Genomic DNA, 26535 nt, shown 5'->3' with positions numbered 1-26535 from the left:
ATAATGCATTAAGTATCATTTTCTAAGAAACAACTCACCAAAGAGATTCTTGGAAAAATTTGTTTAAAGAGAAGGGAGGGACTTCCCTGGTGTCGCAGTGGTTAGGAATCTGCCTGCCAATGCAGGGGACATGGGTTCCACCCCTGGTCCGGGAAGATCCCACATGCCACGGAGCAACTAAGCCCATGTGCCACAACTACTGAGCCTGCGCTCTAGAGCCCATGTGCCACAACTACTGAGCCCACATGCCACACCTACTGAAGCCCGCGCACCTAGAGCCCTTACTCCGCAGCAAGAGAAGCCACCGCAATGAGAAGCCCGCGCATCGCAATGAAGAGTAGCCCCTGCTCGCTGCAACTAGAGAAAGCCTGCATGCAGCAAGGAAGACCCAATGCAGCCAAAAATAAATAAATACATTTATTTTAAAAAATAGATAGATAAAAAAAGAAGGCAACCATGTGAGTGACATCTGGGTACCAGCTGTCTGCTAGGTTCCATACTGGTGGTGTTTCATTTAATCCTCCATAACTCCTGAACTAGTGGCATCCTAACATCAGTGAGAATATGAGACTTACTGCTTAAGAAACTGAGGGACTTTGCCTGATTCACCACGTGGAACCAGGTCTGGAAAGTACTTGATGCTCAAAAAATATTAATTGGATTAATTAATCTGTCAAGGTTACACATCTGGTGAGCGAATAGCCCAGATTCAAACTTGGGGACATGCTAATAATAATTGTGGTTAATGTTTGCCAGGCTCTTACTATGTGCCGGGCACAGTGCTAAATATATTATACAGATTCTCATTTACTCCTTACAAAAGCCTTCCAAAGGTAGATAGTTTAAGTATCCTTATTTTACAGAGAAATCACTGGTATTATGCTAGAACTAGGATCTGAACTCAGAAAGTGTGAGCCCAAATGCCATGATTTTAGTCACCAAATTGTACTGCTTTTATCAGTTACCTGTCATTTCATCATATGAAATATTACCAAGTGATTTGGGAAAAAGGAGTTCCATGGTCAAAAAATATTGGGGGGAAACATTGCATCAAAAAGTAAACTTGGTTCCTGACTTCAGGAATTCTCTGAGCTTTCAGGACGCTAATGCAACATATGAACCCTCAAGAGAAGACATAGAATGCAACATTTTCTAAGTTCATTTGGCCCCCTTTCCCACCAGGACAGTATTAGCATCTCACTGAGCCAGTATTCTGTGTAACACAGTTCATGAATTGCTTGCCAAACTCGACAGAGGGTTGCTGTCTCTCCTAAAGAGGAGAATGAGAAAGACGTCCTCAAAAGCCTGCTCCGTGCCTGTTAGGTTTTGGAGTCATATATTGCTTCTTTTCATGGTATTGTAAGTCTGTGTTTTAAAGAAAATAATTAGCATTATTTTAATATTTCACATCATTTTCTTATAGTGAACCAAATAAATTTTATATGAGAGAAGGATGGGGGCCCATGGATGCCTGCCTCAGTTGTGCAATATGTGTTTTTCGACATCCCTGTTCCCCTGAGCTAATTAGGCTGACAGAATTGTGGTGACAGTTTTTTTGTTTTTTTAATTGAATATAGTTGATTTACAGTGTTTTAGGTGTATAGCAAAGTGATCCAGTTTTTTAATATGTGTGTGTGTATACTTTTTCAGATTCTTTTCCATTATAGACTACAAGACATTGAATGTAGTTCCCCGTGCTATACAGTAGGTCCTTGTTGTTTATTTTCTGTATAGCAGCATGTATCTGTTAATCCCAAATTCCTAATTTATTCCCTCCCCTCCTCGTTGTGACAGTTTTGCCTCAGCCTCCAGTGAATGGAAAGGTTTACCATAAGAACTGAACCTAACCCTGACTTCTGACATTTTACTTCTTACTGGCACAAAAGGTGACCACTTACGCTGTACACGTAAAAATATCTGGTCATTTTTATCCTTTTGTAAAATATTTCATATGCTGATTTTCAAAATGTTTCAGGAGAGAAATTGACTTGTAGTACTTGAAAGTTCACGGATTAGGGCACTACATTAAAACAGGGTTTGTGCAGAAAAAACACACTTTCTGTTTCTAGGCCAGCAGCTCTACTTTGGGGACATTGATTTCATACAGTGCTGTATGATAGAGACCAAGATTTATAGTTGGAGATTTCCTGAATGACAACTCAGATAGCAAATGCCTCAGTGAAACAACTTTCCTGTGCTCTGCAAAGCAAAAAGTAGCACAACAGAATGGATGGTTTGTCTCCAGATTTCTGTGAGGTGGTATTTTGGCTTTTGGTTTTGTTTTGTTTTGTTTGTTTGTTTTCGGTTCTCTTGCAAGACAAAATGACATTAATTATTTTTCTTTTTGGCCTTAACCTAAAATTGGAAAATTTTTACCTTTCTCTCCCCTTCATCCTTCTCCCAGTATCCTCCCGTGCCACACACCCCTCCTTCTCCCGGTCTCACTTGGAACGGACCTGGTACTTTTCCACACAGAGCTACTTAACGAAAACCATCTCAACTCAGAAAACAAAAAACAAAAAAACAAATTTGAAGGCAGTCTGCTTGAATGATAGAAAGGAAATTCCTTTTACCTCCATTTTGTTGTTGCCTGGTAAGTGATTCAGATTTTCCTTCTGCAGAGAGAAGAGAACGCAAGCAATACTAATACAAAAGAGCCCCACTTCCTGCCCCCCCCACCCCGCCCCCCGAAAGGAAAATAAGGTTCTGCGACAGCCTTGAAGATGCTCATAAGGAATAGCTTCACCTCTGGTTTGGGATGAGATATTCACATATTGGTGTTGAGGTTCAGTACGAGCAACCAATGGAAGGAACAGGGAAGAAGCAGTAAATGCGAGGGCAGCAGGAGGAGACACAGGCCAATTCTGGTTTTCTGTGGGTTTTCAGGTCAAATTGAAGACAGTCTTTTTAACCAATGGTGCTGAGACAACTGGATGTCCACATTCAGAAGAATGAATTTGAGGGCTTCCCTGGTGGCACAGTGGTTGAGAGTCCGCCTGCCGATGCCGGGGACACGGGTTCGTGCCCCGGTCCGGGAAGATGCCACATGCCGCGGAGCGGCTGGGCCCGTGAGCCATGGCCGCTGAGCCTGCGCGTCCGGAGCCTGTGCTCCGCAACGGGAGAGGCCACAACAGTGAGAGGCCGCGTACCACACACACACAAAAAAGAATGAATTTGGACCCTTACCTCTCACCAGTACAAAAAATTAACTCAAAATGGGTAAAAGATATAATAAATATAAGAGTTAAAACTATGAGGCTCTTAGAAGAAAACGTAGGTATTTGTGACCTTCAGTTAAGCAGTGGTTTCTTAAATATGACATCAGAGTACAAGCAAAAAAAGAATAGATAAATGGGGGACTTCCCTGGTGGTCCAGTGGTTAAGACTTCACCTTCCAATGCAGGGGGTGCAGGTTCAATCCCTGGTTGGGGAGTTAAGATCCCACATGCCTTGCAGCCAAAAAACCAAAACATAAAACAGAAGCAATATTGTAACAAATTCAATAAAGACTTTAAGAAAAAAAGAATAAACGGGACTTCATCAAAATTACAACCTTTTTGTGCTTCAAAAGACACCATCAAGAAAGCAAAAAGACAACCCACAGAATGAAGAAATATTTTCAGATCATGTACCTGATAAGGGATTTGTATACCAAATATATAAAGAACTCTTATAACTCGATTATTTAAAAAAAAAACCCAGCTAAAACATGGGCAATGGATTTGAAACGACATTTCTCTAAATAAGATATGCAAATGGGCAATAAGCACATAAAAAGATACTCAATATCATTAGCCATCAGAGAAATGAAAATCAAAACCATAATGAGATGCCACTTTTGTATCTACTTAGGACGGCTATAATCAGAAAGACAGCTGAGTGTTGGCAAGGAGCTGGGGAAATTAGAATCCTCACACAGCGCTGATGGGAATGTAAAATGTTGCAGCTGCTTTGGAAAAGTCTGGAAGTTCCAAAAAAGATTAAACATAGAGTTACCTTATGACCCAGCAATTCTACTCCTAGGTATATACACAAGAAAAAGCAGAACATATGTCCTTGCAAAAACTTACACACTAATGTTTACAGCAGCATTATTCATAGTAGCCAAATAGTGGAAAAACCCAAATGTCCCTAAACTGATAAACAAAATATGATATATATCCATACAGCAGAATATTATTCAGCAATGAAAAGGAATGCAGCACTAGTATATCCTACACAATAGATGAACCTTGAAAACATTATGGTAAGTGAAAGAAGCTAGTCACAGATGGCCATGTATTTTATGGTTCCATTTACATGAAATGTCCAGAATAAGTAGATGTATAAACAGAGAGTAGATTAGTGGGTTGGAAAATTGGGAGTAAACGGGGAATATTGTAAATGAGTTATAGGGCTTCTTTTCAGAGTGATGAAAACGTTCTAAAATTGTTAAGTGATGGTCTCACAACCCTGTGACTATGCTAAAAGTCACTGCATTATACATCTTAAAAGGGTGTATGGTGTGTGAATTCTCTCTCAATAAAGCTGTTATTAAACACAACAAAATCACATAATTAGCGTCGTACAGAATTCCATTTATAATTTTAGACTCTCGGACTAAAACTCAGCTCAGAGTTTTAAGTGACCTGTTCCAGGGCATCCAGCTAGTGATTGGAAATCCAGACTTCGGAACATCAGGCCAGTTGTTTTCTGTATTGTGATTGCGACAGGAAGTTTGACCCCAACAGACCATAAAAATCACACTTAATGAATTCTATTGGTTTGACTGGGTACCACTAGCTTTGTAACAGATAAGCCACTGAGGCTGAGGTTGGCAGTAGAAATTTAATTCTTTTTCAGGTAAGATTCAGTAGCTTAAGGCGAGGATGAGGGGGTACAGGAGGCTCTTTACCACGCAGATAACCCAGGTCCCTGGGTTCCTCAGGGACGCAGGCTGATGGGAAATCTTCCATCTTCTTTCAAGGTTGCCCTGAGCTTTAGCATCCTGCTAGCAGACGGGGGGAGGGGAGAGTGGAGGCTTTTGAAACATAGGTCCAAAGGATATTCAGCCCACGTGATGACTGGGTACTAGTTTAGAAGCTTGCATATCATGGCCCCTGCTTCCCTGTGAGGTAGTTTAATACCCTGAGAGCAGTGTTAGGGAGCCAGCCTAGCTGGTTATGCTGGAGCAGAGTTTACTGACTGTTCCAGAAGAATGGTCTTGCTATCATCATTCAATCTTTATTGATCATATACTAACTAATAATTGATAAGTTTCCAAGCTGTATATTATGAGGAGACTCTTAGAGATCCTGCCTTGTCTTGCCAGAGTTCTCGAGGAGGTGACCCCATTTAGACAGACTCTAAGCTTCCCATACCCAGCACCCAGTTACAACAGCACCCGCAAGACACAGCCGAGGCTGTCTGTCACTTACAGTTGTGAGGTAGGTGACTGACAAAGAGGGACTTCCAAGGGAATAAATGGAACCCTAGGACGTTTACTCCACTTTGACAGCGAATGTACTATGCTCTGACCTTACACTGAAGAGTGAAAGCGTCTGCATCTCCAAACCATGCGGCCTTTACTCCTCCTCTGGAAGAAGGCTGGAGTGTCCTGTTACCACTTTTATTTTACACTAGGCTGTGAGACTGCCTTCTTCTGTTTGAGTCGTGAGAGTTAAAAATTGGAATTTGAGGGGCTTTTTGAAAAAAAATTTTATTGAAGCACAAATGATTTACAATGTGAATTTCTGCTGTGCAGCAAAGTGATTCGGTTATACATATACATATTCTTTTTCATATTCTTTTCCATTATGGTTTATCACAGGATATTGAATATCCTGTGCTATACAGTAGGACCTTGTGGTTTATTCATTCGGTATGTAATAGTTTGCATCTGCTAATCCCAAACTCCCAATCCATCCCTCCCCCACACCCGTCTACCTTGGGAACCACAAGCCTATTCTCTCTCTCTTTTTTTTTAATACATTTATGTATTTATTCTTATTTGTTTATTTTTGGCTGCACTGGGTCTCCGTTGCTGTGCGTGGGCTTTCTCTAGTTGCGGTGAGCAGGGACTACTCTTCCTTGCGCCGCGCGGGCTTCTCATTGCAGTGTCTGCTCTTGTTGCGAAGCACGGGCTCTAGGCACGCGGGCTTCAGTAGTTGGGGCACACAGGCTCAGTAGTTGTGGCTCACGGGCTGTAGAGCGCAGGCTCAGTAATTGTGGCGCACAGGCTTAGTTGCTCCACGGCATCACAAGCCTATTCTCTATATCTATGAGTCTGTTTCTGTTTTGTAGATAAGTTCATTTGTGTCATAGTTTAGATTCCACATATAAGTGATATCATATGGTATTTGTTTTTCTGACTTACTTCAATTTAGTAAAAATTATAATCTCTAGGTCCACCCTTGTTGTTGCAAATGGCATTATTTCATTTTTTATGGCCGAGTAATATTCCATTGTATATATGTAGCACATATTCTTTATCTGCTCATCTGTCGATGGACATTTAGGTTGCTTCCATGTCTTGGCTGTTGTAAATAGTGCTGTTATGAATATAGGGGTATATGTATCTTTTTGAATTAAAGTTTTTTCCGGATATATACCCAGAAGTGGGATTGCTGGATGATATGGCAACTCTATTTTTAGTTTTTTGAGGAACCTCCATACTGTTTTCCATAGCGGCTGCACCAATTTACATTTCAACCCACAGTGTAGGAGGGTTCCTAGAGGAGCTTTTTGATGTCTTTCAATTAGTAGCTCTATGGCCTTGGCTTTTCTGGGCCTCAGATTAGCATCTGCAAGTGGTGATCCTAATAGCACCTTTCCTTATGGGGTGGGCTCGAGGATTAAATGATAATCCCTGTCAAGTATTAAATCCAGGTTCTAGAATAAAATAGTGCTAATAAACACTAGTTACCATTGATGGTAATAGCATTTTCTTTTGACTTTCAAGGTAGTGAAACATTGATGCCTAATGTTGCAAAAATGCTGCATTTACGAGTCATTGGCAGTGTCCTAAAAGATGTTATGATGTAACTGTGATGCTTGGAAAACGTTTTTCTTAAGCAGTCAGAATCTTTCATTTAATAACAATCTGTTGGGTACCCAATATCTGTAAATACAGTTCCAGGATAAAGGGATTATGAAAAGGAAGAAGAGATGGCTTTTGCCTTTGAGTACTTCATGATGTTATATGCATTAGCAATGGCTACATTTTCAATAGGCTATAGTTAATCTAAGTTTTTAGAATAGTGTTTTCAGCCAACTACACATATATTCTAACACAGACAAAAATTAAGGTGATTATCCTTTTAAAAAGTAAGACCAAGTCTAAAATATCACACTTCAGAGTTGTTTTTATTTTAACTTCCTGCCCCTTGGTCCCAAATGTCAATTTATCTCCCCCACTCCTACTACAAATTGTCAATTTACCTCTCTGCCACCCTTCATACATCTACCCCCGATTACGGAATTATTATAAAGCAGTTATATACTGTTGTGTTAGAAACAATTTTGTACATTTTTTCAAGATAATTATTTGAAAACAGGTTTGTTTTAATGTGAAGTAGCATAATGCTGTAATTTGTAGTTTATTTAGATTAGAAACTTGGTCTAGTGCAGTAGCTTTTAACTTGGCCAGATTTTTATCAAAAAGGCAATGTTGTTACTGATTTCTTACATTTTTAAAAATTCATCAAGGCTTTGGTACTCTTACGTTCATTTGAAGCCCTTGTTTGTTATGTGAAAGCAAACTTGTCATCTCTTTTTATCAGTTCCTTGTTCTCCCAGTTTCCCCAGTCCCCCTAGGATGTTAGACCTGGGAGAGACCTTAACATCCCATCCTTCTCATCTCCTGCCCCTTTAGCAGAGGAGAAAAACGAGACCCAGAGAGGTTAGGGGGCTTGCCTGGGGTCACACAGTGGATGTGGGGCTGAGTCCTCCCTCCACACGGGGCCCCTCTCCCTGGCTGGGAATATTCTCTTTCCTTTGACCCCCTCCTGCACTTTCTAAGCTGTCACCAAGTCTTGTTACCGTTTCCTTGAAATGCCTCTTGTTTCCCTTCCTTCCCATTTCTTCCTGTCTCATCCAGTCCCTCCACTCCTCACAATGGGAAAGGCTGACAGAGCGCTTTATCTTTGGGGCATCCATCATACAAGATTACTTTTCTCTAATTACCACTGTCAGCCTGTCACTCCTCTGCTGCGAAGTTGCCAAGAGCTCCCTGCTTCCTGTGGCAACAAACGTCATCACTTCTCTTAACGCCAGTTCCCTCAGAACCTCACTTCACTATGTGTGCTCAGCTTTATTCCTTTCTTCCCATGAACCCCAAAGGCCCAGAGTCTTCTCTGGGTTTGCTCCGTGAATCAGCCATGTTTCCTTTATGGCTTTAGTATGTCCTGTTCCCCAGCTCCTAAGCGCTTCCCCTGCCTTTCCAAAGACTCCCCTTTTCTAGGCCAAATCCAGATCCCACCACCTTCTCATTGTTTTCCCTGTTACTCCAGCGATAATCCAATGATCCCCTTTATTCCCCAACTTTTTCTTCTTATGCACTAACATGTAGCATTGGTCAGCATAGCCTCTCTTACATGGCTCTCTGGTTTTTCCCCACAATTGTGTTGCCGTCTCAATTATGCTTAATGCTCTTAGAAGGCAGGGCTTATGTTTATGCTTTTCTCATATACTCCACGTTTTACATTGCCTAAATAAGTGGTCAGTAAATACTCCTTGCTTATTAGGGACTCTGAGCTTTTCAAAGATGTTGGCCAGAGCTGCAAGCAATTGAGACATTTTACAGCGTTCACTGCTTGGATCACGATCAGTTGTTAATACTGCAGAACAGCCCTCTCCCGACTGCCAGGTGTTGATGGGATCGGCGCTGTCGTTGTTAATGATCTTCTGCGGGGACTGGCTATATAGGTGTGGAGCTCACACTCATAGTTGGTGATTGGGCGGTGGGTTCGTGGCAGGGAGGTGAGAGCGTGCACCCCTGCCTCTTGGGTCTTACAGTAGGGAAGAGTTCTTCAAGAATGGATAGGAAGCGCATTATTCTCTGAGCTCCACAGATTCTCAGCACACCAGTGTGAAATGGGAACTGGCCTGGCTCCCCTCCCACTGTGTGTTTTTGAGCCAGTAGTGACCTTGGTGCTCTCTTTTCTACAATACTGGCACAATGTCCTAAGATTTAATCTCATCTTTTTCAAAATCCAGTAAATACCTTCCCCAAAAAAGGTAAGCATGCTGTAATAAGTTCCTGGTATTGGAAAAAGGAATGTGTCCTATTTAAAGAAGACAGCGTCTGCTTTCTGAATTTCACTGTCCCTTTTCCACGCTTCCTACCTTTCCTGGTAGTCATTTCCAGACTGAGGCAACTGCAAATTTTACTGCACCTGGGACTACACTCTCCCCACAGCATAACCCCTACAAGAATGTCCTCCACTGAGGGCTCATAAACTTGGAACTGTTTTTTTCTGTAATGTCAGCAAGACTCATTCCACCCATACAAATATGCTTTGGCCTTTTTCCTCTTTGGCACAAAAGAGAATTGGCAGAGACTCTGATAAAAGTGAAGTCGACAAGCTCTGGCTTGGAAGTGAGTTCAGTGCCTCTGGGCTTGTCATCCCCCTTGTTCCTGTGTGTTCTGAATTCTTGTCCCACCCAGAAAGTTCTCTCTTCCCATCTGTGACACCTAAAGATGTTTCACATCCCGCTCCCTTTGTTAATGTCTCCATCACAGGTAGTAAGATACTGCATCTCTTCAGTTACAGAAAGTTACTTGAACTGGAGTCACCTTAAGGTTTTTTTAATCCCTTTAGGTGGATGGAAGTCTGCTTAGTTGAAGAATTGCCACCAACCACTGAACTGGAAGAAGGGCTCCGGAACGGAGTTTACCTTGCAAAGTTAGCCAAGTTCTTTGCCCCCAAAATGGTATCGGAGAAAAAGATCTATGATGTGGAACAAACACGTTACAAGGTAACTGAGATCTAATTGGTCTGGCCTCCAGCTCAAAGTGGAAGTTCAGTCTTTCCCTTCCTTTCCTTTCTTTTAGTGTTTCTATAAGTATTTGGTGGGAGATGGGTTGTGGGGAAAGGGGATGTCCTTGGTCTTTTAAGCCTGTAAATAATCATTCCTGAGGCAGCAGCAATTTTAAAAGCAAAGCATTTGTCTATTTCTGGTCTGAGGCCTAGAGATCTCTGCTTTATGGGGCTTCCCAGCTCCCACCCCCATTATTCCTTCATGGAGGTCATTTTATTAGTGCCAGTGGGGGGCCCTCTACCCCTCCTTTTTTCACCATCAACACAGTTTATTACTCCCCTTGTTCTCATCAAGGAATAAAGTACCCAACTGGGACTTGAACTTGTGGCCCTGAAGAGTTAGGCCCAAGGGGATTAAAAAAAAAAATTCTGATATTGAATAGTCAGGAACTCCTTTCCTTTTGGTGTTTAAAACAAATTAAGACTACCCTTTTTATATGCAACTAGTTTTAAGAATTATTTCATGGCTAATTTGGGAAGGCATATGGGTGAGAAAACCAAACCAAAATAAATACCAATCTTGTATTAATAAAAAAAATTCTGATATTTTTCAGATACATGTTTAAGTATTTTCAGATAAAGTGATACATCTATCATTTGCTTCAAAATAACTGGGAGGAGGTTGGACAGATGATTCAAGACTGGCCATGAGTTCATAGTTGTTGAGATTAGATGAGGCATGCAAATGAGTTTATTACACTGTTCTGTCCAATTTTTATGTTTGAAATTTTCCATTAAAAAGCAAAGGAGGAAAAAGTAAACACCAGCCTGAAAGACCCCTTCATTATATGTGTCTTCAAAAGGGAATTTTAAAATTTGTGCTGTTGGGGCTTCGCTGGTGGTGCAATGGTTGGGAGTCCGCCTGCTGATGCAGGGGACACGGGTTCGTGCCCCGGTCTGGGAAGATCCCACATGCCGCGGAGCGGCTGGGCCCGTGAGCCATGGCCGCTGAGCCTGCGCATCCGGAGCCTGTGCTCCGCAACGGGAGACGCCACAACAGTGAGAGGCCCGCGTACCGCAAAAAAAAAAAAAATGTGTGCTATTCCCTCCTGGAACATGTGATCCGTTCTCCACTTTGGGTCAGTGTTTCTAAAGCTTCTTTGAAACTTGATTCTTTATTTTCTTAATATATTGTATTTGGTTTTTTATATCAGTATTTTTTATCTGCAGATTTTCAAGTATCCTTAAAAGTTATTTCTCTTAAAATTTCAAGGGTAACATTAAGTATAGTTGAAAATGGAATGATTTTCCATTTATTGCATGCCACACTACCCTTCAGTTGTTATTGAGACAAAGTTTATTTTTTAGATGTGTATATTGAATTCAGAGCAAATGTTTGAGTAATGGTTTATGCTAACAGTAGACAAGATGAATTGACATCTTTTTTGACAACTCTCTTTTCATCATCTAGCCCAAAAGGGAATTGAGCAAAAGTTTCTGCCTTGAATAACGTTATGAATAAAAGTGTTTGCATATCTTAAAATAAGTTTGAGTTTATTAAGTCATGTGTTTATTAACTCTAGATGTTTCTCCCTAGAGTAAGTTTTCGGCCTTTTGTAAGACTTAAGTGAAACAAATGACTTAGCCAGCCAAAATTAAAGTTTGTTTTTTGAGGAATACTTTAAAAGTTCAGAAAAGCACGGTAAAAAATAATTTGTATCCCCCTTGTCACAAAATAAATGAACATTTATCCACATTTTAGAGCACGATTTTTGTTTCATTTTCATTGCTGTAATGGTAGTTACCAAGATCTAGGCCTATTAGTACTAACAGCCATGTAGATTTTTTTTTTTTTTTTTGCGGTACGCGGGCCTCTCGCTGCTGTGGCCTCTCCCGTTGCGGAGCACAGGCTCCGGACGCGCAGGCCCAGCGGCCATGGCTCATGGGCCTAGCCGCTCCGTGGCATGTGGGATCTTCCTGGACCGGGGCACGAACCCATGTCCCTTGCATCAGCAGGCGGACTCTCAACCACTGCGCCACCAGGGAAGCCCCAGCCATGTAGATTTGATGATAGAGTTAAAGTGTAGTTGGCTCCAGGCCTCCCTGGAAAGAGATTGTGGGTATGTTGATGTGTGGATAGTGAGAATCAGGCCAGAAAGACAGACCTTTAGTGAAGGTGAGACTCAGAGCAGCGGGTGGGCTGATTCTTCCCTCTCCTGGCACATTATACACCTTGAATGTAGGTGTCTCTTCCCAGTTCAGCTGTGGACCCCCTCATGGCAACTTAAACAGGTACTGTTTCCTCCTGGCATCAGAGATCCTGTTATTTGAATAGTAGCAGCTTCTCTTTGGGATGGGGACGGGGAAGTGATTCCAATTTCTTGTTAAAAAATAAAATACCTGTGGCGCCTAAGCAGATGATGACATCCCTGAGCAAAACATCGTGACAGAGGGAAGTGTTCTATGTTGCTGTCACCCGTGCCGTCAGGCCTCCACTGGGGTGCACAGAAGAAAGGATGCTAGGAGAGGCATGGAAAGAAGGGAGGTGGTGGATGGAGGGTGGTAGATGCCAGCTGTGATGTGGGAGAAACATGGGACAAATGGAAACTACCCCTCTGTTAATTCACTGGAGAAAAGAGGCTTTTCTAAAAAAAAAAAAAGAGGCTTTTCTTTTTCTCCTTTTATTAAATCCTTGAAAGTGTCCTTGAATGGAAATTGTCAGTGATTTGCCATGTAATCATAAATTTTTATTTTAAGCCCATTTCATTTCGTCTACAGAAATGAAAGGAGACCGGTACTAGTGGGCAGGAGACTTAGCTTCCCGTTCATGTGTTCTTCAGGTCTAAAGCCCGTCACGCACGTGGTCCTTTCTAAGGAGCACTAAATCACGGGACTGCGACAGAGGCGTTGAAACACAAGGGAACACTTGCTAACCTAGGCCTGTCTCTTGATGTGCCATCTGGAAACCATGAGTTCGGTGAGCCTGGGTGCTCACTGCAGGGTCTGCCTGGACTGCAGCCATAAAATATGACCCACCTGTTGGGCAGGGTGTCGCCGATGCAAAAGCACTGTCCCGAATCGCAAGGCCTCAGTTGTGTCACTGATGATGGCTTTGAGCTAAGTAGATGGGAGCTTTCATGCTGCCCCATCCTCTTTGTCTGCCAGCTTATGTACGGCCTTGGCCCCTCATTAACTTAGGTTTAGAAAGATATGCTAGGTATTAGAGTTAAAGCTTCCAGTGATGAGTATTCTTTCCCTGACCATTCCCACCACCCCCCTTCCAGGTCTGAGTTGCATAATCATGCCATGCACACAAGGACACACCACGGAGTACTGTCATGAAGGCAAGAACTGTGTGTGTCTCCTCTGTCATATCCTCAGCAAATGGTGCAGGTTCTGGCCCATAGGGTGTGCTAGGGAAATAGCTGTTGGGTGAAGGAACGAATGACAGTAGTTCGTAGTAAGCCAGAGTACTCCGTTTCTTGTCTTCTATGCTTTATTCAGTACTTTATTCAATATTTACTGAAACTCTTCCTCTAAGTGTGATGCTCAAACTTCCTGTGGGACCCCCTGATGGGTGTGTGTAAAAACGTCAACTTTTGGGCCCCATCCCAGACTACTGAGTCAGGCAGAATCTTAGCCAGGGACCCAGGAAGCTGCATTCTTAATAATCACCCCAGGCAGTTTTCTTCTTAGAGTCTACAAAGGTTTGACTATAGGCAGACACACATTAATATAATACATTTTAATAAAGTTATACAGAAAGCAGATAAAATTGTCCTAAGATAGAAATACATAAAGGATAGGACTCAATTATCCATACAGTACTTATTAGTACCTACCATGTGGCAGCCACTGCTCCAGGCACCAATGGCAGAGTGGGCAGCAGGGCAGACATGATTTCATGGTCAGCTGGAGAGAGAGACTGTGAGTAAAATAGACAGTCGTGAATTGTGATAAGTGTATGAAGGAAGAAATGAAAGCCAGAATTATTGACAGATGGCCATGGGCTTCTCTGAGGAGACATTTACTCTGAGGCTGGAAGAATGAGAGGAAACTCATCCGTGTGGAGAGTTAAGCGTAGGGAATGGGGAGGATGGTCCAGAGAGAAGGGACCCATTTGTGAGAAGCTCAAGGAAGAAAAGAGCTTGGCCAAGTTGAGTGGCTGAAAGGCTACGGTGAGGGACAGTGGTGAGAAATGAGACCAGGAGGGAAGCAGAGAGAGATTACTCGGTGACACATGGAGGACCTAAGTACAACGAGTGACTTCAACCTAAGTACAGGGGGAAGCTGTTTCAGTGTTGGCAGAGACATCATGGTACAGTATGTGCTTTAGAAAGATTTCTCTGCTGCTATTTGGAGAACACATTGGAGGGAGGGTGGACGTGCAGGCAGAGTGCATGAGGGGATTACTCAGTCCAGGTGACAGGTGACAGTGGCCTGCAGAGACAAGAAGTGAGTGGATTCAAGAGGGAAAACAAAGGGTGAATCCTGGAAAGGGGCTGGAAATGGGTGGAGGGCAGTGAAGAGAAGATGGCTGGGTAGATGGTAGGAGCCAACCAAGAATAGTGTGGTCAGTTCTAAAGGGGGTTGGGCTGGTAAAGAAGCCAGGAAGGTTTCCATGGTGGGACTTGAAGGATGAATGTTCCCAAGCCAACTAGGATGACCAAGAGAAAGAGGAGGAGGTAGGAGGGGCATTCCTTGGAGAGGATTCAGTCTAATAAGGCTCAAAGCCAAAGAACACTATCACTCTGGACAGTGCACTGACAGTTGCAGACGTACAATAAACGCGCATTGAACATTTAGGTGGGCCTTAGATAGGGAAAGCATGTACATAGTGGTCAGTAGTATGAGCAGTAGAACCAAAACACCTCAGAATCGGGCTTTGCCACTAACTGTGCCTCTGTGAGCTTCAGTTTCCTCCAATGTAAAGTGGGAAAACAGTAACAATATCAGCCTTGTTGAGAAATTGTGAAGAACAAATGTGATCTATGCAAGGCCCAGTGCCTGCCTGACAGAGGTAAGCACACTGTAAGTGTTACACTGTAACTGTTACAGGTGTTTGTCCTGAGGCTCTGTGAGCAGTAAATTGACCAGAATATTTGGACTTGAAGTCAGGGAATTCTGCAAGCCAGTCTTGACCCAGAGCTCAACAAGTTAGGTCAACTCGAGTGTCTTAAACACTTAGGGCATCAGTTGACTCATCTATAAAATGAGCACATTAGAATAATTACTGGTTTTAAACTACCTCATCGTTCTAAAATGCTTTGATCCTAATATGTAAGAAGTTACCATCCAAAGAAGACTTACATAATACCTCATCTATTCAATTTAAACTGCAGTAATCTTTTTCGCTGGTGCTGTAGTAGCTCAGCAGTAGAAAATCAGCATATACTCTCTAGTCTAATACATGAAAGAAATTAGGTAGATGTTCAGTAACAGCCCTTGGCCAAGTTACGCCTATAGACATACCACCTAGCCTAATATATTAATATTACTGTAGGACTGGTGAAAAAATAGACAAGCTATAAATGGTTATAGCAGACTAAGATTATTTTGAGCCTGTTTGGAAGATTGTTTTTGTTCTAATTGAAGTAAACGTGGTAGATTGAAGATGTTAATGCAGTTCGCTCACTGAAGCTTACTTCTTAAATAGGCAGGCATGGACCATAGGGTTCTGAGGTCAGCATTCCTGAGGTGTTTAAGGCGGACGCAGGATTTAAAATCTATCACTCATTTACCGTAGAAATATGACTCTGATAACCACCCTTTCCTTCAGTGCCTCTCACATGAAGCGCTAAACCTTTTTCTGGCCTTACAGGTGAATAAAAGTTTCAAGCCCAGTCTTATAATTACAATAACTAACATTTATTGCATTTTAGGTGTACCTTGCAACTAAGTGTTATATGTATAAATCTCATTAAATCCTCAACCCAGAGAAGCATACCATTCCCTATTGTAGCCAAGGAACCAAGGTTCAAAGAGATTTGTAACTTTCCTGAGGTTACCTAGCTAATGAAACCACTAAATGGATGGGATGTTTTTGTTATATAATTTGGATTGTTGAAGGCTACCAGCCAAAGACTCTCAGAAACCAACATAAAATTATATTTATTTAAATATGATGTGCCAAGAAAAAATGCATACCCACGGAGCTGTAAGGAAGAGAAAATAGCTCAGTGGAGATCTGAGCTTGTACTGAGTGATTCTAATAAGGATTTAGGGAAGCGCAAGGATCGTTGCGGTGTTGTCAGGAAGTGTAATCAGTTTGGTATCTTGGTAATTTTTATCTAGGAGGTGAGAATATTGAACAGGAACCAGATTGACATCAGACAAGAAATAAGTCGCCTGTCTTAGTTGGAAGAGGGTGATGTTTAGTTACTTTGTGGTGTTGAGGTCCTCTGCCCTGACGTGATTGAGGATTATCTCCGCTTTGTCCCTCCACGGTCGCAGAGCGGCCGTGTCTGAGAAGCATTTGTATTCTGCAACAGTTGATGCGGAGTTACCCTCAGACACTACCACCTGGCTGTTAAATGTCTGCGGGCTCTCTCTCTCTTTATTCTTTTTTTTTTTTTTTTTTTTTTTTTTTTGCGGTACGCGGGCCTCTCACTGCCGCGGCCTCTCCCACCGCGGAGCACAGGCTCCGGACGCGCAGGCCCAGCGGCCATGGCCCACGGGCCCAGCCGCTCCGCGGCATGCGGGATCCCCCCAGACCAGGGCACGAACCCGTGTCCCCTGCATCGGCAGGCGGACTCCCAACCACTGCGCCACCAGGGAAGCCCTCTCTCTCTTTATTCTTTAACATCCTTCCTCTCTGTCCATACACTTCCCCCTCCCTCTAGTTATTTCATGGTAATTAGCTAATCTCTTCCCTGTGAAGAATAATCCCCTGGTCATTATGTCCTGCCCTCTTCCCTGGGGAGTGTTAGCACAGGAAAGGTTTTAAGATCCACAGAGACCTAGTCTTGAATCCCAGCTCAGCCCCTTAAGAGCTGTTTGACTTTAGACAAGTCGCTTCATCTTTTTGGCCTAGATTTCCTCATCTCTAAAAAATGAGAGTGATAACTACCTTGCAGAGTGTTTTGAAAATCAGAGATAATTTATGTAAAGTGCTTGACACACACAGTCCAATCTTAATAAATAGTGGCCACTGGGCTTCCCTGGTGGCGCAGTCATTGAGAGTCCACCTGCCGATGCAGGGGAACACGGGTTCGTGCCCTGGTCTGGGAAGATCCCACGTGCCGCGGAGCGGCTGGGCCTGTGAGCCGTGGCCGCTGAGCCTGTGCATCCGGAGCCTGTGCTCCGCAACGGGAGAGGCCACAGCAGCGAGAGGCCCGCGTACCGCAAAAAAAAAAAAAAAAAAAAATAGTGGCCACTATCAAAAGCACGTAAATATTTGTCAAATGTTAATTAGCTTATACTTCCTAATTCCTTACAGCAACAAAAATGCTTTCCAACTATTAGATTGTAAAAGGTCACGTAAGATGACCCTTTTTCCCTTCACAAAAGGGAAGAGCTAGACTTTCTGAATGTGATGATCTACCACTGGGTGTTAGTTATGATGAAACTTGGCTGTAGTTACTTCTTATTTTATTTGAAATGAAAATAAAATACATAACATTACGGTACACATTTAACTAATGAAATATATAAGATCATTTTAAAGCTCACAATGGTTCATTGCCTGATAAAACTTCATGAAATAGCAACAAGAATACTTTATTTATGGAGAAAATAATGGCTGGCTGATTAGGACCATTAGGAATGGAAAACATAGCCTATTTTTATTATATGGGTAGAAAAAGGTCTTGTAAAATATTTCCAGTGAAAGTTTACTTCTTGTACAAGGCCAAGATTACAATTAGATTATAGAAGGAATAAATACTAAAATTAGCTCTGAATCATGGGGTGCTTTTTGTTTTCATCTTTGTATTTTTCTACATTTTTCAGGTTTTTTACAGAAATCGTACTACATTCGTGATCAGAAAAAATGGTTTGGCAGAGCCAGAAACCACCAAAAAAAAAGGCATTTGGTCTTCTAAAAATCCTTTTTTTTCTTGAAGTTACAGTCCTCTCAGCTGTGGTTGCCACAGTCTTGACATGGGGTGTGTGTGTGTGTGTGTGTGTGCGCGCGCACGTGCGTACATGCTCATGTATGTGCACGTGTGTCTCATAAAACATCCTAAGGCGTGCTAGACAGAAAATGGTCTTTGAGATTCTAGTTCAGAATTACCTCAAACGTGTGAATTCTGGGAACTGGGACGGTCCATCCCAAATGGTTGCAGTGTTGCTGAGATAGTGTCATCTCCTTTATTGGATCTCTGGTTGTTTTATATGAGCGTTCATGACACGATTCTAGGAGAAAGACAATTGAAAGCATCCTGCTAATGAAAAAAGTTATTACTTTTTTGACTCACTGTTTGTGCGTTCCCTTCTTTCCACTCCCCCTCCCCCAACCATCACCCATCCTCACGTTAGAAGTCGGGCCTTCATTTTCGACACACGGATAACACCGTCCAGTGGTTAAGAGCGATGGAGTCTATTGGTCTACCCAAGGTAAGCCTGAACTGGGAAAACAAAAGGAGTAATGCAAACACCTTACTGTGGAAAGAAATTTAGCAGACTGGGGTACGTTAATGCAGCAAATGTCCTTATTGCATCAGAAATGAGAAATGTGAGAAAAAAAATTAAAAAAAATTAAAAAAAAAAAAGAAACGTGAGAACTAACAGAAATATGGAAAGGCCTATAAAAAGTAACATATGGCAAGAACTCAGACTGAGAGCAGCCAGGTGAAAGTGTGTATAAATTAAACAAGGTATAAAGCACAAACTGACACACCATTGTAAAGCAATTATACTCTAATAAAGATGTTAAAAAAGAAAAAAAACCCACTTAATATAAAAATAAATTAATTTAAAAATATATATATATTAGGACTTCCCTGGTGGCGCAGTGGTTGAGAGTCCACCTGCCGATGCAGGGGACACGGGTTCGCGCCCCGGTCCGGGAAGATCCCACATGCCGCGGAGCGGCTGGGCCCGTGAGCCATGGCCGCTGAGCCTGCGCGTCCAGAGCCTGTGCTCCGCAACGGGAGAGGCCACAACAGGGAGAGGCCCGCGTACTGCAAAAAAAAAAAAAGAAAGAAAGAAAGAAAAAAATAAATTAAACAAGGTCGGAGCAGGCTTTGGCTGGTAGAGAGTTGATTTAGAAGAGCCACCTCCCTTTTTTGTGTTGCTTTTTATACTTAAGATTCTAAGTCTCATTGTATCCGTATATATTGTATCACTATAAATCATCATTATAAATTTATTTCGATAAAGTATTATTATAAATCGTAGTATCACTTTAAATTTTACTGGCTAGGGGGTTAGAGGTCTTACTCTTGAAATAGATCTCCCAAATAAAACTCATTCAGCAAATATTCAGAACTTGTTAAATTCAAAGAGCAGGCACCCTTACACCTGTGAGATATATAGACAAGTGGAGGAAATGAAGAAATAATTACATGTGATAGAAATTGTAGAGCTATTTCTTAAACTTCTTATTTTGAAATAATTTTAGAATCACAGGAAGTTGCAAAAATAGTACATCTTTGTGTAGACTTCATTCAGCTTCCCCTAATGGTGACATCTCATAACTAGTACAGAATTAAATTGACATTGGTGTATTAATATTAACTAGACTCCAGACTTTATTCAGTGTTCACCACTTTTATATGCATTCATTTGTGTGTGTGTGTGTGTTTGTAGTTCTATGCATGAATAGATTTGTGTGACCGCCACCACAATCAAGATGCCGATACTGCAGAGAGGTTGGACATTATATATAGCATCCCTTCCCCAGCCCTGTCTCCTGGCAGCCACTAATCTATTCTCTATCTCTATAGTTTTGTCATTTTGAGAATGTTATAGAAATGGAACCATACAGTAGGTAACCTTTTGAGATTGACTTTTTTCACTAAGCATAATTCACTTGAGATCCATCAGGTTTCTATATGTACCAATAGTTCCCTTTTTTGAATTGCTTAATATGTACAGCTATTTTAAAGAAATGATTTAAGAGTGATCCAGCAAGGGTATCGGCTACTGACTTATTTAGACCTATGTTGTTGTTCTTATTAGTAATCCAGGTTTGCAATTAAAAACACACCCCACAACGAAAACAAAGGACTCCTTCATGTAAATTATGAATGCCTTTTTTAAAATACATTTGTGCTAATACCTGTTTTAACTCAGCTCCTTTTTTCTTGCAGTAGTCAATGTTGATCTATTTTATTTTGCCTTTTTTTAATCAAACTACTTTCCCTTCTAAAATGTTGAAAACATTGAATAGTGTTCCTTTCTGGGCAATAGTTATAATAGAGAGTTCATATTAATTTCTCAACTGCAATTTAGTAAGTACTAACAGGGTGTTGAGTGGTAAACAGATTAATAACGACAGACATTGAAATGCAGTTTTTCTGTATGAGGCAGCATATGTTAAATTAGGATAATTTCATTATGATTTAAACCTTCTCAAATTGTGTGTATGTTGGACCACATTTATTTTGACTTTAAGCCAAACAAGTGATCCATGTAACAGATTCTATTTTAACCCTGATGTTTATTATGAAGTCAGTGATACATTACATTGCAGGAAATGAGAGGCCAGCAGTATACTGAATTGACTTTGATATATTAATTAATTCCTTCATTTATCAATATGAACTGCCTACCCTGTGCTCAGTGTCATGTTACACATTGGAGTTACAATGTTGAAGAAAACGTTTCAGTAAACTATAAATTGATCCCATCTTCTTCTATAAATTGAAGAAGAAGACATATTCATGATGATTTTCCAGGAGAAATATCAGTGTAAAAGGTTCTTGTTTAAAGAAGAGAGGGAGAGTTATAGTGGTCCTCTGCTTACACAGTAGAATTTTAAACCTAGTCATATTCTTCTGAATTGGGAATCCTCTTCTCATTGATACTTTAACAGCAAAAGTATTAAAGGAAAGTTGGAAAGACCTTTGAAATTTCATAAGCTACAGATATTTCTGTAAGCACTCAGTGACTGTACATTTGTAGCTCAAGAAGCTTTGCTTTTCTCTTTTCTTAGCTTTTTTCAACGTCCAGTAGAAAATTTTGCTTGAGTGTCAAGTACTACCATATGGTACATGATTTAATTTTAGTTTTTATGTCAAATTTTATAAAATATTTACTGAAAGCAAGTAATGCCAACCAGCTTATCTTAATCTCAGAAGCTTCAATCCTAATTACTCATTTTTGGTGCCCCATTCTGAAATCTGTTTTCTTATTAGGCTTTTAGTTTCAAGCTCAAGAAGAGTTATAAAGGTGTATTAAAAGTTTTAGTGTTCAGACTTTTCAGGTCTACTAACTCGTACAATAGATGGTTATCCAAAGAAGCAATCAGGTGCTCAGAAACTGCAGGGATATTTATTGTAGTGACTATAATAGGGACAAAATTGGGGGTAAAAAATTGTTCAAACCCTGGAGAACTGGTTATAATTATGGTTCAAAAATATCAAAAGAATCATATGCATCTATTAGAAATAATGTTCTTACAGAGTAATGAAAGGAATGTGAAACAGTCATTATCTATTAAGTGTTAAATAGGTTTGTAATACACGCAGTTTGGTTTTTTAAACACTCACATACATTAAACATAAAAAATCAGAGACATACAGAAAAAGAATGGAAGAAAAATATACCAAAATGCTAATAGTGGGGTTATAGTATTTTTGGAGGTGGGGTTATAGGTATTTTCCTTTCATACTTTATCTACTTTCCAGATTTTATTCAGTGAAAATGGATACTTATTTTTTCTGCTTAAAGTAATACATGCGTACGTGTGCATTGTATGTGTGTACACGCATATTTACAGAACTGTGTAGCCAGTTCTTAACAACGTAATAAAATGCTTTCAGAGGACACCCTTCTCTGGGCAGTCACAAGAGTGACTCTGATACAGAAAGCAAAGCCTACGTGGGCTCATGCCTTGTGCAATGAAACTGCTACCCAGCCCTGTGGACAAAACCTTCTTGGAGTGGCTGACTGTGAATCCCCCACTCTCCTGAGCCACTAGGAGGCGCTGTCAGGCAGGGGACCAGATGCAGTGATTGGTCCGCATGAAGAACAAGATGAGGCACAACTGGAGTTTCCTCTTCATTTAAATAAATATAGAACAGCAAGGACAATCAGAGTAGGGTCATTTGGGAGAGTTTAAAATAATTGCGAAAATAATAAACACGTTTTCCCCTTTTGTTTTCCAGATATTTTACCCAGAAACAACAGATGTCTATGACCGGAAAAACATACCAAGAATGATATATTGCATTCACGCACTGAGGTGGGAAAAAAAATACATTTGAAGTCTAGGAAGTAAATTTAAATAAAACCACAATTTCAGTTTTGAAAGAGAGCTCTTTTTTTTTATTTCAAGTTTTTTTAATAATCTGAACTTCTTTTTAAATTGAGTTCTAAATTTGCTGGTATAAAATTAAGGTAATTGTCACATAAAAACAATACTTGAACTTGAAAAATATTTTTCTGTTTTTTTAATCCATTTCAAAACAGAAAACCAGAAAATGAATGAAAGACCTGTGAGTATAATAAGGAGAAAATTTTAATTGAAATTTCTAGGAATCTGATAATAATGTGCTACCATATTCTTCAGTTACGATCTACTTTACAAATATAGCCAAAATGCATCAAATGAACAAGCTTTAATAGTCATACATTGGTTTTCATACTCTTAAAATCATTAGCTGGCTCAATTCTTAGCATAGATTAATAAAAATCACTATGAAAAAGTCTTTTGAACTTTCGTTCACTGGAACTTGTACTGTAAGGGTAAAGAAGAAACTTAGAAGTTGCTTTAAATTAGTCAAATCGCGATACATTCATTTTTTTAAAGCAATTGTTTGATATCTTAATTTTTTTAAATATTGAAATTCTACCAGTCACAGATTGTTTCTTACCTTATTGGCCTGGGAGCAATGTGATTTTTAGATGGTAACAAAAATGATTCTAAAAATCTAGTTTGTGGCTGTTGTCTTGTGTGTACACAGGTAATGGCTGGAAGGCTTCACGTCTAATTAAATTTTAAATTTCTTTTAAAACATCTGCCTTGTGTTTATATCACTAGAAGTCATTTTCCTGGCACCGTCTTCAGCCTAGAGGTTATATTAACTTCTTCCTGGCTTTCTTCCTCTCCAAAGGAGAAGATTTTTATAATAACTCATTACAATGCTGGCTTACTAAAGAATTTCGATTAGTCAAATAATTTGATCTCCCACCCCATCAGTCCTTACGAGATTTCTTTGGAAGACGACAGTTGCTTGAAATACAGACCAATGTAGGTGCCTATTCTGTGATTTCCTTTTACTCTAGTAATTTAGGACAACTGGGAAAAAGCCGCTTCTCTGCCTGCCCCCTCACATGTGGCTAGTATATCATTATTCCAGCAGGTTTCTAAAGCTTTTTGTGCACAAGTGCTCCTTTTGAGGAATATTATCAAATGTGTTGCCCAACATTTTTCGTCAAATGCTTTTCAGCGCCTAGAATCATCACTTAACCGTTCGTGACCTGCTAAGCCAGCCATTAGTTGATCATTATGGTATCCGTTGCATCAGGGTGCTAATCTCCAAATCCGTAGCCTGCTCGTGGGTGTCTTCTGTAAGCTTAAATTGATTCCTGCAGTGGACACCTGGGGTGTTAATGTAAGCAGCTTATAAAGAAATGGTGCGCTAAGTTCCTTTCTGGTGATGTCACTGTTGTAAAGAAGTTACAGAGAATAGCACTGAGGCTTACAAATGTATGCTTGCCATAGTTTTAACAATGGCTTGAACAGCTTGGTAACAAAGAAAGGCAACTTCCTGCTCTCTCCGACAGTTTTTCTCAGGTATTTAGTTACTCATCCTGGAAGTCTCCGTTACTGGAGCAGATTCCTGCCGAATGTTATTCATCAGATTCTGACCTTAAGTAGGAATTTTAAAAGTAGGATCTTGAAAAGCAATATTCTCTTAATAAAACGGCATTCTCTGGGAGGACTCTCCCTCACTTTTCTCTGTTCTAAACTTACTGTATGGCTGCTCCTTGATGGGGAACGGAGAAGTCTCAGGTGTATCTAAAATTTTTCTATCAAAACATTTTCCTGCTATGGTTTAGAATGCAGACGAGGCTGATATTCTGCTCTGTTGGGCCAGACACATTTGGAAGCTGGATAGCAGAGCCATTCATACGTACAGTGGGTTTGGCTTCACTGCATGATTAGAAGTGGTGCTAAAAATGAACAAAAGACATCCTCAGCCATTATATCCTGGCGCAGATACAGCAGTGTATTGGTGTAGAGAGGTGGCATTACCTGCCAGGGAATTAAGCAGGTTCAGAAGTTCTGATTATAGATCAGGAGCCAGGCAGGAAGATCCTCTGCCTTCCTCCTGCCCCAACCTGTGGGCCTGACTTGATCTACAGAATTTCACGCCTGGCCCTGCCAGCTGGTCTTCTGTTCCCTGTCTTCTTTTTTTTTTTTTAACACTTTATTGGAGTATAATTGCTTTACAGTGGTGTGTTAGTGTTCCCTGTCTTCTTGATTTGGGCTTAACAACCTCATTAAGATGCCCCTGGGTTCTTGCCCTTGCTTCCTGCTTGTGTCTACTTTTCCCTTTTTCCCTGCCTGGCCTCACCTCTTCACTTGATTTCTAACCCCCATGCCAGGCCTGCCATTCATCACTCTCTCTGTCAGTTCAGCTGGGTGTTCTCAAGCCCAGACTCCAGCTAATGTTAGCACAGCAGCCCCGCTGGAATCCTGAAGCTCTGCCTAATGTAGAGACTCACCTCAGTCATGAGTGGCCTCATGCTCTTTTCAAAGAAATGTTTATCATCTTTTCCTTATTTACAGTAAAAAATATGTCATTGTAGAAAACATTGGAAAATTTGAAACTGAGTCCCCCTAAAAACCGAGTTCTTCTGGCAAGTTTTATGATTAAACCTCTCTATCTAAAACTTTATTCACTTTCTTATCCTGCACCTGTTCCCCTCAAGATTGAGGAGTCTCAAGAAAAGGGTGGATTTTTTAAAAAGCGAGCAGGGACCCTCTAGGGGCCTTCCGGGGTACCAGAACACCCTACCGGGTCCCCTGTCTCTTGTGACGCAGAAAAAAAAGGACTTTTTGTTTCCTAGGCCTTCCCCCAGTTTCCCAAGAGCAGTCTCAAGTAGTAAATGATTAGGACACAGGACTCCTAGTTCCATCCTGAGGGATATAGATAACAATCTGATGCATATCTCTGAGTTCTGCAGAAACTAAGACCCTCACCCAGGTAGAGGATGGTGACTACATGCTGAGCATAAGCATGTAGACCTCAGACTGGTGGAGCCAGAAGGTTGAGGTTCCCAGAACATCACCCTGTTACCTCACCACCAACCAATCCGAGCTGATCCTGCATTCTAGGACCCTCTCCCCTAACATTTTCTTTAAAACCCTTGCCTGAAAACCATCAGAGCGTTCGGGTCTTTTGAGCACAAGCTGCCTGTTCTCCTTGCTTGGCCCTGCAATAAACCTTTCTCTGCTCCAGACGCTGACATTTCAGTACCAAGTGACAACGACTGTTTGTAACTATTTTGGTGTTTTGGACTTAAAATATATATGTGGCATGTTTTCCTTTTGTGGCTTTATTTGGAATATTTAAAGCCTGCACAATAAAAGGAGCCACCTCATGGAGTGAGAGCCTTGCTAATGAGTTACTACTAATTTTTTTTCTGTCTGGAAGCCATGGAAAAGAACACTTTTTGCCTGTTATTTATTGCTCAATGTATTAAGCAACTGTTAAATGTTTAAACATTATACAATTGAATTCCTTTAAATTATTAAATTTAGTAGATTGCTTTCTTTTAAAAAATTTTTTTTTGCTGTGGACCATTTTTTTTAAGTCTTTATTGAATTTGTTCCAATATTGCTTCTGTGTTATGTTTTTTGATTTTTGGCCACAAGGCAAGAAGCTCCCTGACCAGGGGTCGAACCTACACCCCCTGCATTGGAAGGCAAAGTCTTAACCACTGGACTTCCAGGAAAGTCCCAGTAGACTGCTTTTTTGAACACCTCAAATACCTTAAAACGCAAGTAAAATGCCCAGATACATTATTACAAACTTACTACACTTAAACCTATCCTAAAAGATCCATACTACAAGGTTCACTCATATTTTTGTTATTTATCCACTAATTTTTTTTAAACAGGAAGCTTGCTAACCTCTCCTTTTATTGTTATTTTTATTTATTTATTTTTGGCTGCTCAGGTCTTAGTTGCGGCACGCAGGATCTTTCGTTGCGGCGCACGGGCTTCTCTCTAGTTGTGGCATGCGGGCTTAGTAGTTGCGGCACGTGAATTAAGTTGCCCTGCAGCGTGTGGGATCTCAGTTCCCCAACCAGGGATCGAACCCACATCCCCTGCATTCTAAGGCAGATTCTTAACCACTGGACCACCAGGGAAGTCCCTCCACTAATTTTGACTCATCCTAGGGCTATAATATTTTGATACCTACCCAGAGTTCACATGGTTACCAGAAACAGAATACCT

General features: G+C 41.0%; 1 protein-coding gene across 2 annotated transcripts in view; it reads left to right on the top strand.

The window, feature by feature from the left end:
- The window catches only part of IQGAP2 (IQ motif containing GTPase activating protein 2), a 287896-nt gene that overhangs the window by 134070 nt on the left and 127291 nt on the right, over positions 1–26535 (top strand). For both annotated transcript variants that reach the window (XM_032626071.1, XM_032626073.1), the window contains exons 3-5: positions 9801–9957; positions 18438–18515; positions 22232–22308. In XM_032626071.1, coding sequence (XP_032481962.1) covers positions 9801–9957; positions 18438–18515; positions 22232–22308 — 312 coding nt within the window. The remainder of the gene's footprint in view (positions 1–9800; positions 9958–18437; positions 18516–22231; positions 22309–26535) is intronic.

The sequence above is a fragment of the Phocoena sinus genome, chromosome 3, assembly GCF_008692025.1.
Source record: "Phocoena sinus isolate mPhoSin1 chromosome 3, mPhoSin1.pri, whole genome shotgun sequence".
Taxonomy (NCBI): Eukaryota; Metazoa; Chordata; class Mammalia; order Artiodactyla; family Phocoenidae; genus Phocoena; species Phocoena sinus.
This window is presented reverse-complemented; position numbering and strand designations above follow the sequence as displayed.